Consider the following 14,741-nt stretch of genomic DNA (forward strand, 5'->3'; position numbering starts at 1 on the left):
GACTGAGGACTACGAACATGTCTTTGCCATAACACTCTCTCTAACACTCTTAACACTCTTCTATTCTTAATAACGGGCTTTTCCTTAGCAAGCCTGATTTTTCTTTACACCGTGTTCAGTGCACTCATGACCTCGAAAAACCTCGAAAAGCCTCAAAAAACCTTTAGTCCTGACTAAAGGTCCTGACTCCACTTCTGAAAGGTTTTCTATTGTGTCTGTATAGTATCCTGTCAACACACGGGTTAACCTATTTTGGATCTTTGGAGATTTGTCGGAATTTAAACATAATGATTCTGACACACGAAATTTCCTTGAGATTAACAATTTACAGATAGACGCTCGGTGAGTGTAGGCTAGTGGTTTGGGTGCTGGAAAATGTCACTTTTTCTGTACTAACTTGCTGATGCAACGCCACCGATTCCATAAGTGACTTTAATGAGTATGATGTCACTGAGTTATGTTTTGTTGAATTTTACAATTTCATTTTTCATCCAAAATTGAAAAAAAAATCCGTACTAATCGGAGTAGTAGATTAAATGGCACTTGTTTTTATATGATTTTTATCATATAATCTAGGCTGTTTTTGTACACAAGCAAATGCATGAGACAAACCACGTCAAACGTTTCTGGCCTTTTACATGTTTGTGGGAAACTCACTAAGCATGTAAAATCTCTATTCAAATCGAAAATGCCGCATCCAAAAAATTGAAAGGTTTCAAAATCATTTAATGACTAAATGCGTACAGACTAATGATACAGGCCTTAGCACTTGGCCAGTTGGCAAGCTATCCCATTACATATAATGCTATTTCAGAAAATGCTATTTTCAGAAGTGATGCTTAGCTACATAAAGAAAAACCACGAACAAAATAACAGGTCGACCGATGTGCCGTTACATACCTATGCACCTACATTCTTTGTGTTCTAAGAGAGACTTCGATCAAATACAAAAGCGACTGAACCGCAATGAAACTTCAAACTTTTTTGTGTCGCGCAGTCGGGTTTTGTAGCCCGGCCCATCTGGAGTAGCAAATGGTTGAACTCACTGGGGAAGTGAGGGGAGCGAGAAGCCAGGGGGGGGGGTGTGAGGGGGGGTCGGATTGAAAACAGATCAGCCAGGGAATCTCAACGCTGAACGTCTACCGTACGACCGTCAGTCGAAACTCTTCATATGTTTTATCCCTCGGTTCGCAACTAGAACACCAAGAAATGTTTGCGTTTCCGAAAGCCAATGTGTTCGAAAAGTTGATTCAGTGATATAAAGTGATGGATCAGAGAAGTTAAGAAGGCTCGCAAACTCTGCGCGAACTTTATGAATGATCGGTGAGAGACGGAGCGCTGGAACGCTTAACTAGCGCTCTATCCTGAGTTTTGCAGAGTTTTGATAGGCTGTGTTTAGATGGATTTTCGTGTCATTCTCGAAAGGATGTGTGTCTTGTCATTTCTGGACCGAAAAAGTTTCCTTTGAACAATATTCGCATCGTCTTGGCAGAAGACTACCGAATCAGGAGACCTGAATCAGGACCTCCATCGTCCCAGACGTAAGTGTGTTGGATATATCAGGAGTATGATGTTTCCGCTGCATGTTATCACAACCGTATTAGGCTACCATCGAGCACTTTTTCTTTCTACCATTGTTTAAATTTCTTTCTTTCTCTTTCTTTTTTTTATTTCTTGCCTTGCTTTGGCTCTTGAACTATTCAAGGGATAGGCAATTAAATTTGCCTCGTTAATTTAAAAATCTTAATGAATTCACCCAGATGTATTAGTTGATGTATTACTATATTGTTGGTACCTGAGCTAAACTGGACATAGTGAATGTTAATATGCTGAGGTAATGTAGATACACGCTGGATACGAGTTGCTTTTCAACTCTTGTTTGCACTTTCAACTGACTTCACATTGGAATTTCAAACATTTTCCCTGCAACTTGATCCATATGGGACAAGATCTGATCAGAAAGTCGTAAGGCGCCAATCCCATTAAAGAGCTCAAACGCAAGGGATTTCAGACCGATTAATAAGATTCATGCAATGCATTTTAGCCAGCAAGATATACATGCGGATTGAATTTTATAATAAGATTAATGATAGGCTTTTATCTCGTGTGTTTGCTTACGGATTTGAGTACATTCATAATGGCTCACTCAATTAGAAGGTTTCACTTTTTAAATCACGGGAATAACTTTCACTACAAATTGTTATACATTTAAAGGCAGGTTTTATTGGGCTATTTATGTTTGATTAAGATGCATTGCGCACTACACAAAAATATAAACTTCAGTAAACACGTGCCTTAGTTATGAACTGTGGGTATATTTTTATTCATATCCATTTTTGTATGTTCAGTTTGCTAATAGGCAAGCAGAGGATAATTAACTGGCGCGAGTTCTAGTTTTCTGAAGCGCCCAGGCTGTTGAAAGTTGAAAAGCCCGATGTTTGCTCACCACGCAGGAACACTCTCGCACTCTTAGCGGCTTTTCTTCACTGTTTACTGTAGGTTTATGCGAAGTGTGTAGAATAAATATAAGTAATCAAGCTCATGTTTTGTTTATGGCACTTGTTCATACGGCTTTTGTGCGATCATTCTATGCGCTCGACGAAAAAGAGAATAAACGTGGGTAATTCATCGGTAGAGAACGTAAGGGCGGTGTGCTCGGATATTTAGCTGACAAGGAGGCAGAACAAGCAAGAAGCAGGAAAACCCTCTAATTGGCCCATTTAAATCCTAGAGGAAGAGACGAAAGGAGTTGGTGGGAGTGATTTTTTTAATGCGAGAACCCGGCCACATGCATTAGCATAAGAAAAAAGTTTTAGTGCATTTGCTATTGTCCCCTATGAAGAGTTCCAGCAGTCAGGCTGAAGAGGTTGAAAGGATGTAAAAGAACGGAGGCACCATTCAGATTATTCAGGCCCGGTGGAGCTTGCGGTCATCGGCCTCCGAGCCGCATGACGGTCTTGCCCTTTCATCTCACCCGGAGCCTTTCGCCTGCCATTTTCACACGTCCCGTTCTCAGTCAACCCTTCAGTGATCGGCCCTTTTCTTCTGCGCCCATTGGTGGCGAATTTAATGAACCAAACGCCGCGAAAGAAGGAGAGCTGTCTCTTAAAACGCCGAGAGAATAACGACGGTAGCCGAGACTGCCACGGAGGAAAGAGAGCACTTAGGGCATTCTGGATGAACTGTGCGTAAAACTTCCCGCAGAGACGACCGAGAAGTTAAAACAAGAAAGGCTGCCTGCTTTAATAGACCTCAGCACTCAGCCATCTAATCCATTCTTGGTGTTTGGCATAAGAAGTCATTAAGTCAGTTTCCACTTGATTATCAAATGATCATTTTATTTAAGATGTCATAAGATGTCTCTTCACACAGAAGAGAAGTGTAGTGTTCATGACTCGGTCACAAAGCATTTATACATTTTATGCATTTTAATTCCAAAGTTTACATATATTTATATAATTGTAGGGGGTGGTGTAGCTATTCTAAATATATCTTAGAAAAGATTGGTTAATCTCTTGAACACCTGTGTAAAAGTAGTAACACTTTTTTTTATCTGAATTTTCTTGCCATGTGTTCTCTCCTAAGTGTTGAGTACGCCTCCCTTCTTCTTCCACATATCTGTAAGTGATTGAGCCTTCAGTTCTGGTCTGCAGGGGACCTCTCTCTCTCTCTCTCTCTCTCTCTCTCTCTCTCTCTCTCTCTCTCTCTCTCTCTCTCTCTCTCTCTCTCTCTCTCTCTCTCTCTCTCTCTCTCTCTCTCTCTCTCTCTCTCACACACACACACACACACACACATTTTTTTAGTAAGACCACAAGCACAATGGTCTTTCTCACAGGAGTATATGAAGTCAGTCCTCCAATATGTGCAGGAATCCGAGGGGAGCCGACCCCTGGAGAAGTCATTCCATTGTGGTGTCTCAATGGAAGCAATGACCCCGGAGAATCTATGTTATGTTACACCAAGCTGATTTTGGACGAATGGGGCGCAGAAACTTCTCAAGTTTCATTGTTTCTCATTGCCATATTGGCCTAATTATCTACAATGACTGATGTAGAGGTGAATAATAGTTTACATTGTTCATTAACTAAATTTTGACAGATTTTAGACTGCCATTGGAATGTTGGATAGAATTGTTATGGTATCATCAGAGCTAACATTTGTTTAAAGTATATACATTTTTCCTCTGTATTAGCAGACAGACAGTATGATCTCCCAAGTATTATATCTGTCTCCCCAAAGGGCAAACATGTGTAATTGCCTCCATAAACCAGTGGACCAGCAGAACACTAATATTTTTGTTTTCTCGTCTGCCCTGAGAAATCTAGCCACCAGTTGGGAGCAATTTGTCTCCAGGCAATTTCTGTGGTCAGCATCTTTCTCAGTCCCTCTGAGTTGCCGTCTCCTGGGGGGCCTGGTGGGAGGGCTACAGTACCTCACTACATGTCCCAGGAGCCCGGCTCACGACCAGGATCGTGTGGGATGGCTCATCAGAGGTAAATTAAGTCCATATGGGACCCAGGATATCATATAAAAGCAGAGTGTGACAGTACCTGTGTGTGTGTGTCAAGGTAAATGTTCGCATTTAGAGAAGTGGTTGATTAGGAAATATTTCACCTTGGGTTAGGACAGGAAATGGAATGTAAAGCTACACTGTGGACACTCATCAGAACCTAAAAGCAAGGAAAAATGTCAGTTTTGTTATTAACGATGACATATGAATTTTGTTATGAGCCTCCACATCACTCCAGGAATGTAGTCACGCTGGCCAGAATGTGTAGTACATTATGAAAGGATGTTAAAGATGTTAAAGTGAGCAGGGTTAAATGTAGTGCGCCCAGAATCAAGCAGAGCTCTATAGAGAGCGAGAGAGAAGGTTGTGTTGAGAGAAGTTTGTTCTTCTCGGGCGTGAAGGAGAAACGTTGGCATGTGCTTTGGACCCACACTTTTAAACAACATATTTTTCGGTATCATGTAATCCACAAAACTGCATGGCTTCACACACCCTCAGCCTACAGCTCATCTGCTCACTGCCAGTCGGAGGCTGGTGTGAATATTATTCTGGTGGATTCATGTGTCAGCACAGCCCTTATATTAGCTTAAATGTATTATCCTCATGATATTTACTAACAAAACCATGTAATCTTGATGTAAGGCAAAATTATTCACATTATACCCAGGATTAAGTTGTTTCACAAGATGAAACCCTAAGTTGATTAAAACATATCAGAGACATTTAATTTAATGTATGTCTAGCGTCTAAATGTAAACTCACCAGCCACAGCAATAGAAACCTTGTAGGTATACAGTGTGCATATCCCTGTTTTTTCCATTCCCAGTTGGTATTAACCGCCCTCTAAGACTTAATTCAACAGCTCAGTGAGATTTAAATGAACAGTCAGCCCCAGGCACTGAGCAAGAGCATGAACCCAGGCGCGAGGATAGGCCCTCATCGACCAGAGACAATCAGGCATCAAGCACCATCTAATTACACTGAATGAAATCAGAGAGGCCCTGTCTCATGAAAGGCCATCACGCACCAAGAGACGCATCGAAATCAAAGGATCTGCACGCCACCAGGGGCACCAGAAACTCGCCTCACTATGAAATGTGATGGGTATCCATAGCACCTCTTGGCATGCTTTGATTCGGGACTTAATTAATTCCTGGAGGGATGGTGTAACCGGATGATCCTCTTCCAACCCTTAAAGAACTTGTGACAGCAGCAAGCCGCCCGCCTGTACACAGGAAGGCGAACGTATCTCGATCACTTTCTCCGCAGATAGACTAGTACAAACACTCACCGGCCGCAGATTTGCCCCCCCTCCCTCCGGTCCTGCCCCCCACCCCCGATGACTCACCAGGGATCGAGGGATGGGCTGTCTGGCTCCCCTCGCTGTAGCAGAGGGCAGCTGAGACACCATGTGCAGCAGCTCGGAACATGGCAGTGCAGCTGGACCGAACGTGTTTACATCACCCAGACTGAGCTGCAGGAGAAGAGCGGCCTTCTTTGGGCCCGTGTAGTCCTTCATGACTTATTTGTCTAGCGGAGTCGGCCAGCTCTTCGCAGGGCATGTTCTTCATTAGCGCCATGCGACGGAGCCCAAACACGCTGAAGAACAGCCAAGCCACAGGCTCCTAACCCGGCGCACCAGAAGACGAGGCTGACATGCGACGCCCTTAATAAAAGCTCCGGGTGCTGGCCCATCGCAATCAAACGCACTCCCGCAATCAGGCGTGGGGTCAGGGCCCAGCTAAGAGATCCGGGACTCTTCCATCCCTGAAAAAGGGGGATGGCTGTCAGGCAGCCGTACTTGCGTTCTTCATCTTCCGAACGCTTGGAACTTTGAAGTAATAGAGTAGCCTGCACGGCCCTCTCCTGGGCCGTTATCTTGTCTGTGTCCGGCTGCGGTGGTTTTTAAGTGAATTCAGCTGGCTAGCCGTGTTACAGTTATGCATGCTAAGTTTAAGGTAAGGTCAAGCCTGAAGCAGGTGGCTGGATAAATCATACTGACATTTTGCTCTAGTAAACGCCTGGGCCCATGGGTGCACAAGAAGAATTTCATCAGTAGAATGCAGGAAAGCTGTGTATGTTCATCCACGTTGTAGTACAGAGTTTGTAGCATAGCAGTCAGACAACTGTTTGAGACAACTGACCCACAGATTACAGCATATGCACAAGGTTGAGTCTAGTACAGAGATTACAGCACAAGGTTGAGTCTAGTACAGAGATTACAGCACAAGGTTGAGTCTAGTACAGAGATTACAGCACAAGGTTGAGTCTAGTACAGAGATTACAGCACAAGGTTGAGTCTAGGCTAGCACATCAGACCTCTGACTCTGATGTAACCTGCAACAGATCCAACAGTACCAGTTGGTACTGGATTTAAGGAGTCAGGGTCCCTGTGCACTCTCTTTCCAGTATAACTATAACAGGTTCTTCCTCTAGTGTGCTACAAATGTCTCAAGCCCGCGTTCAGAAAACACATGAAGCAAAAAGCAAAAAAATGCTCTGCCTGATAGCCAGTGGCCTTTCCATGTGAGGATGAGAGTGAGTACGGTTAGGAGTTTAAATCCCAATCTGGTATTTCTTAAAATGCCTTTCAGAGAGCCGCACAATGGGCCAGCTTGAGCTGACAGCAAAGCTCTTAAAAGTGGAGTCTAGTGTGTGGTTAAGCAGTTGACTGGCCTCTTCAGTCCTGGAACACAGACCCGGGAGGACGTTTACAGCGCTGCTTGGCTGTTAAACCACAAGTGTCTCTTAACAGCGCCATTTGGTCACTGGATCAAAGGTGACCGCCTAAAGAAAGCATCCATTGCGCAGACACAGCAGTTAAAGCAATAGAAAGCTCCCCCAAGGGTTTGCCTTTAGGGCTGTGCTCGGAGGCCCAGACCACGCACGCGTCTTCAGCACAGGGTCCGCGCCATGTTACCTGGAGAAGGAGCCGCAGCTTGGCGCATTCGAGCAGTAATAATTCTAGAGGCTGATTCCTTGAGACAGGACGGATCCTCCCATAAGGGATTCTCTCCCTGAAGTTCAGGACGTGCCGCAGTCTCAACATCTGTTTGACATCGGCCAAATCCAAAGAGATCGCCCACAGGATATTGCACTTACCAGCAGGGGGTGTGATCCCAGCCACAGGGCCCCTCTCCCACCTCGGCCCCTACTCCTTCTCTAGAGCCAGGTTTGCCTGACTCAAACCCCCCCCCCCCCCACATTCCTTCGCTGAGGGAGCCCAAGAGAAACCCCTGGCATCCTTCTGGCTCTGTGATCCACACAAGACCTTGAACTGCCCCCTGGTCACCCTCTCCCGTGGCCTGATGGGATTGTAAATCCTCGTATGTCATGAAGACATCTTCATGTCCAGGATTCACTGCTGAGTTTAGTGTCATCATATGAGGAGAACTATTTGCCTGGAATTTAGTGGGGTTCACGTCTCTGGCCTTTTATGTAAGAGGCACAAGAAGAAAATGTTCTGTGTCAGATATGTTTGACAAGTGCAAATGCCTGTCATGTTTTAGAGTAATTTCCTTTCATTCGGTTTGGGCTTAGAAAACCTCCCTTACTGCAATCATTCTGCAATTCTATGACAAGAAACAGATTTCAAACATTTTTTGTTAAGAGTCTGATCAACTGCATGTAACTCTTTGGAGGCATTCGGCTTAACTTTTACCTAAGAGTCAAACTAGGGTTCGAACGGTACCACTAGCTCTATTGATGAATGTCAAACTCGTGCTGTCATGCTAAAGTCAAAGTTTGTAAATGTTTTTTTTTTCTTCCAGTGCATATGTAAATATCATTAACCCTACCTAGGCACCAAAGGAGAACACTTTGCTCCAACTCGACAGTGCTGTCTGAATGATCACACCAGACACAGACCGGGAAGGAGGGAGAGAGAGAGAGAGAGAGAGAGAGAGAGGGCTCAGTGTGTTCTCCAGGACTTCACTGGGTGACCTTTCAGCGTTCTGTCACAGCCATTTGTTTGGCCGACAGCTTCCCTCCGTAATTACTCAGCGTGATGGGTTGTGGGTTGCCGTAAGTAATCCTGCGCGATGAGCCAAGCGGCTCTCCGGAAAGCTCGGTGCACCTGGAACACGGAGCCATCCGTTTCAGAGGACGTGGTGTGTGCCTCCTCCCCACCCCCTCTCCCCTCACCGCCTCGGACGGGCCGGATTTAAGGAATCAGGGTCCCTGTGCACTCTCTTTCCAGTAAAACATGCAAATTTTGAACTGTACAGTACACGGCTATTTTCATTGCACATTAAACATACGTGGCATGTTTTGAATATATTGAATGATCACAACTACCTGCTCATAACCTATGCGAACATAATGAACATTTGTTCAGGGCTCCTCGTGCAAATCTCTTCGGGCCTGTGCGTGAATAATGTTTTGAAACTCAGCCTAGCTCTGTTAGGGTTTTCTCTGGGTTGCTAAGTTAAATTTTCCAAATTTGGGCTCGTTGAGTTTCCTTCTCCTGCTGTGCTCCGTTCAAATAGAGCGGCTGATAATCCATGGTATCCCTACTGAATCATGTTTTACTCAAAGTAAAATAACAGGTCCCACTTAATCTCTGTAGACTGGATGGTGTCTCCAGTTAGATGTCTGGCTACGCTTGATCTATATCACTTCACTTAACAGGCAAACCCTTTACCACTGGTTCATATATGTGACCTTTTTTACCAGTGTTAAAAAGACCGTATGCTACTAAGTTAATACTTAAATCCAGAGTAACTAATCAGATTGAATAATTTTGATGTTCTTTATGAGTCCAACAAAAGATGTGAATGGAATGGCATGAACATCCCTCGCGTCTCGCTGTGCTTCGCAACTAACAGCTGGCTTTTGTCAGGAAATAATGGACAGCGTTTTCACACAGGAAATGGACTGCATGTGGGCCCCCACTCTCGGCTTCGGCGGGGTGGGTTACCTCCGTAATGGCGCAGCTGTCCACCTGCGAATGAAACACTGCTAACCTCACAGGGCTGCAGCCAGGAGAGGAGCTAAAGTCGCATCCGTCAGCGGGCCCTCCTGACCTGACACGTGTTCCAGGGAGGCTGCTCTCATGCCGGCCCATTTCACAGCGTTTCCGACTTTCCTCCGATCCTTCTAAGTCAGCCTTTCCTTGCGTTATACATTTTTATTTCTGCGCTGACGGCTTGGCAGTGGTCCCAGTCTCAAAAAACAAAGGCTTCGCAGAGGTAGTTAGGAGCTTTAACTGAGTTTCCATCTTTGATGTGTGTTTGCATTCTGCTTGGTATTCATTTAAACCCTAAGTTTTCTTATTGGGGGGGGGGGGGGGGGGGGGGTGTCTGAAAAGCAGTAGTAAACCTCCAGAGAGAGAACAAGGTGTTAAAATAAACATGTCATTGATTTAAACACAATGGGGCCTTGAATGAGAGAGACTTAAGTTCAAAAGTTGTTGTTCTCCTCAATTACCTTCTTCTAACACCGTCTATTGTTAGTTATCAGACCCATCTGAATGACCGTTTGCATGTGTACACTAAAGCCAGTGGTGCTTGACAAAGGAGGAATTTGGTTAGCTGGTGCAGCCTTCCTGCACACTAGGGTTTTTCTAATAACCGTTTGAGCTGTGGTAAAACCGAATAGCTAATTCTTTTGTCTGAACGAGGAATTTACGCGTGCGTATTATTCACAGACTTGACATAACACCTCCTCGAATGGAGTGAGAAATCATTCGTGCTCAAGTTTAATCCCCACGACGCTGAAAATGAAGATGACCAAATTCCCTGTGTGTGCACCCCTGATGGAGTGAAGGAGCGACACTTGTGGTAGGGGCGTTCGGCGAGCTCACGGCTTTTGAACACACCGATCAGTGGCCCAGTGTGGGCGTACTTCTTATGTGACGTGAACGACAACTGTTATTTCGGCGGGAGTAATTAACAATCCAAAGTCTTCGGTGTGACTGTGCGCGACTAATGAGAGCTCCATTCCGGGGGTGGGGGTGAGGTGTTTACACCCACGGGGCGCATCCATCTCCAACACCCGACCGACAGAGGAGAACAACCCCCCTCTCGCACCTGTTAAGCGTCTTCAAAGAGAGCTTGTCGCCTCAGCCGCTGTTGATGATCCAAAGAGCACACAGGCCTGTCCGTCAGGCCCTTTCACGCCTCTTTCACGTATTCAAGGGCCTGAAAAAATAGAGCCACGATTTGGGTGCCTCAGGCCTTATTAGACTGAATGGCCTGTGTGAACTGCAGTTGGGGTGTGAATAGGAGGTGGTTATAGATTGCCGTTTGAATCCAAGCCTTACACTCTTTGTGTGCATTATACTCTTTGACCATTTAGAAAGCGATCAAGTGAAAATACATTCACACAAAAAGTTTTTTCGTGTCCTGTGTCAAGGGTTGAATCAGGCATATTTTCATGGTCTGTTGCATATCAGGTGTTGTTGTTGTAGATTTGAATAGTACAAAGTCTGACACCACTTATATTGGGTTTCTTGGTGAGGTTATTCACATACAGAACACCTTTGGCAAAATCTGTTTAATCATTCGAATGAGTTGGGATTAAAACATCAGCATGGTTTCTTTTGTTTTAGAGCACGCTTTCATCACGTAGGTAACCACTTTCATAGGGTCACGTGTGCTCAGGCAATACAAACATCGTGGCCTTTTTGGAGTGTCTTCTCACGTCATTCCAACGTGCGATTACATTTAGCATCGTGACACAGCCCGACCCCAAATCTGAGCGTTGTAGGATTCCACATCCACGGTAGCAGCTTTGCCGGACAAATCCCTGCAGAGCGTTCATCTGACCTCTAACGGGCGTCACCAAGTGAGTTGTGTGGTTCTGATCAGGGATTAGCCCTTCTTTGTCCTACCTCCTGCCTCTTCATCCTCCCGGTCTTCCTCCCGAGCCCCTGGCGCCTAACCGCTGATGGAAAATGACAAAAGAGTGCCTCTTGTCACCTCTGCTCTCCACACCATCTGTCTGTTTGCTCTCTGACACCTGTACTAGCCTGTCGCGTCCTCCCTCCTGTGCCGCTGCGGTGGACCCCATACGACCCCATGTGGGCTCCAGCTTTGTGGATGGAGCCTGGGACAGGGGTTAGGGAGGGGACAGAGTCCTGTTTGACTCCTTATCTCAGTTGCTCTCTCTGTGAATTTGGGAGGTGTTGGCGATGGGCATCTATTGGTCGAAAGGAATTATCCAGGACGTGACATATTGTTTGAGTAAGAATGTCTGAGGTTTTAATATCTGATCCTCCTTTTCAGATGAACATTTTCTGTTTGTGTCAATTGATTTTTTTTTTTTACTGCAGTTATGTTCTGCCATACAAATTCTTCTGTTCAATAGATATGATGTAATTGTCATTTAAAGGACAGCTCCACAGTAGTGTCATCTGAAAGGCCTGCCAACAGATGGAGCCAAGAATCTCAGAAGAGATTTTAAGGAGTGATAGTGTTATTGTAATGCATGACAAACGGTCCATGACAAAAGTGACAACGAAGTCTCATCAACACGTCTCCAGATCTGCCAAGCACGTTACTTAGTGTGACCGATGTGACTACATCAGCTCCTTGCTCCACTCACTTTGTGAGGCCAGTGTTGAGACTGCCGAACATCATGTAGCTGTTACGGCGTGGGACGAGACGCTGTCCCTCCAGAGCTGGAGGCAGGCACGAGGGTACGGGGTTACGGGGTCACGGGGTAACGGGTGGCAGGAGTGCCACTCTTGGCCGGGCAAACAGTGAAACAGATGCCATCGAGCCGCACATCGTCCCCTTAATCGGCTTACATTGAGGAGGGGGGGAAAATTAGATGAGGGACGGATGAGTGAGTAAACGAGTAAAGCCCACAGGATATTGTTGGCTAGCTGGCGTCCACCAGGACGCCGTGGAGAGTCCTACAGCATGGAATGGTGATGCTTCTGTGCCGTGACCTGCGTGACCTGCGTGACCTGCGTGACCTGTGCTTGAGGTCTTGAGGTGGAGAATTCTTCTCGGCATAAAACAAAGTCCATTTTTTAATTTAAGCAAACACACGTGTGTGTGTGTGTGTGTACGTGTGCGTGATATGTATATATGCACACACACACACACACACACACACACACAAAAGAAACAGAATATATATACATATATATATATATATGAAGATGATCAGGAGGAGAAATGGTATAAAATCTACACACTACGCTGTATGTGATGATACATAATTTATCCAACTCTGATCTATTTATTTGAGTTTATGAGGCTGCTACTCTGGGAAATGTTGCACAGAGCGCCCTCTGTTGGGTGAAAAGCACAGTGGCATCTCCATTACTTAGAGACGCTGTGTAGACATTTATGTCACAGAGCAGGATGTGCAAAGCAGGTGTTGTAACCAAGGAACTCAGTCCTATAACTACTGTTATTTTTGTAGAAATGTCTGTGATGTAGGCCCTGGACCACTTTACACAGAATTATAACTACAGTTTCAGCTTAGATGTCAACATGTCCAGCATTCTGCTTTCTTGGGTCACAGTAGCTCAAAATGTTTCTAGAAACTTCTGTCTGACTGACTCCTCTGTTTTTTTACCAACCAGAACTAACTAGAATGGAGGCGGGCGCGGCCGAGAAGAAGGAGTGTAAGACAGGCGGCATGGACGCCAGCGGCTTCAGCGACTTGCCCAAAAAGCCCTCACCGACGCTCCTGACCAGAGGTACGGCTGCCTTCTCTCCTGCCTCTCCTCAGACCTTCTGAGCAGGGTTGCTCTCACTTTTCTAGTGTCGTCCTCCATGCCGCCTGGCTACATTTTTTTTTACTTTCAACACTGCGAGGTGTTTCGCGCTGGGCAAAGGTTAAAGGTCAGATGGAGTTTTAGGTGTCCTCGTTTGCCCGTCTGTGTGACCCCAGGGCCCTGCAGTGGGGCGGAGCTACAGTCTTCACACAACAGCAATGGCACCTGTGCATGAAAATACGAGCATGAAATATCCATTCCAGAGATAAAGCTCGGTCCATGGAGAAGACACACACACTTCTCCCTAATCACTGCCCTTATGAGTTACCAGGTGATTCCCGCCCCCCCCCCACCCCCCACAACAGGGGTCAAAGGTGAAATGCAGTCAAGCTCTGATAGGCATCCTAGCACAGCTTCCAGCATTCTCTGATCACCACCAGTGTCAGCATGAACCGCATGTAGACTGCACTACAACGCAAACACCCCCCCCCCCCCCCCTCACCCACTCACAAACGCGGCACTGCGTTCACATTGAGTTTGACACGAAGTTCCACGGCCCCGTCCCGGGGGAGAGGCGTTAGAGAGAGGGCAGAAAAGGAGAGAGTGTGGAGGCATGTTTCAAACATGTCGGCAGGAGAGTGATGAAAGCGGGGAATAATGAGGCCAAAAGACCTCGTTCTTACCTCCAGAGTATAAACGCTATAAATTAGTCAAAATGGCCGCCTGAGCAGTGGACGACGTGGCCCCTGCGAGATCGACATCGAGATCGAGATGCCAGTCGAGGGTTACCTTTGAAATGGAAATACTGCTTGTGGAGTTTTGGCATTTTTACATATTAATGGACTTTGGTGGCCTGCCATAATAAAGGCGGAAAATGCATGAATTGTTAAAGAAATTAGTTGAATTGGGGCTCATGGTGGAAACACAACTGCGTACCCAAAACAGCATTACTGATACCAAATACTTAAAAACAATGTTGTTTGTGTAATGTAGTGTTTAATATTCTATATTATTGGAAGGGAATGAGGGAATGAATATATATATATATATATAGCAGTATGAGAGGTGTGTCATAAAACTGACTTATTGTAGGTGCTCACAGAAACAGGCTTTGTAAAATCCCTTGATTTCGACACCATTCTTGTCTCGTACCTACAAAGCAAAGATCTAAATGTACATTTGACCTGTTGTATGATGTCACTCATGTCCAGGAGAACAATTACAGGTGGTTAATCCATATTTGTGCCATGTTGTAGGTAATACCCACAGCACATGATGAAAATATCAATGTTTGACAAAAGCTAGCAATAACTGCAAGCTGAAACTCCAGTGTGGTTGTGGGCACTTCCTCCTGTGTGGCACTCGACCTTGTCAAGAGCCTAAGAGAGTGGGGAGAGAGCATGGGGGCATGTTTTAAACATGTCTGCAGGAGAGTGATGAAAACTCCATATAATGAGGCCGAAAGACCTTGTTCTTACCGCCAGAGTATAAACGTTATAAATTAGTCAAGATGTCCTCCTGAGCAGTGGACGACATGATATGGGCAAAGATGCCAGT

At 45.5% G+C, this 14,741-nt stretch overlaps 1 protein-coding gene across 1 annotated transcript in view; it reads left to right on the top strand.

Moving 5' to 3' along the window:
• Positions 1-1,107: 1,107 nt before the first annotated feature.
• Positions 1,108-14,741, top strand: part of gli2b (GLI family zinc finger 2b) — a 63,286-nt gene continuing 49,652 nt past the window's right edge. Inside the window, 2 exon segments of the mRNA XM_077023518.1 lie at positions 1,108-1,541; positions 13,050-13,166. Of these exon segments, the coding sequence (XP_076879633.1) occupies positions 13,061-13,166 (106 nt within the window). The 5' untranslated portion in view covers positions 1,108-1,541; positions 13,050-13,060.

This window comes from Brachyhypopomus gauderio, chromosome 12, assembly GCF_052324685.1.
Source record: "Brachyhypopomus gauderio isolate BG-103 chromosome 12, BGAUD_0.2, whole genome shotgun sequence".
In the NCBI taxonomy this organism is placed as follows: Eukaryota; Metazoa; Chordata; class Actinopteri; order Gymnotiformes; family Hypopomidae; genus Brachyhypopomus; species Brachyhypopomus gauderio.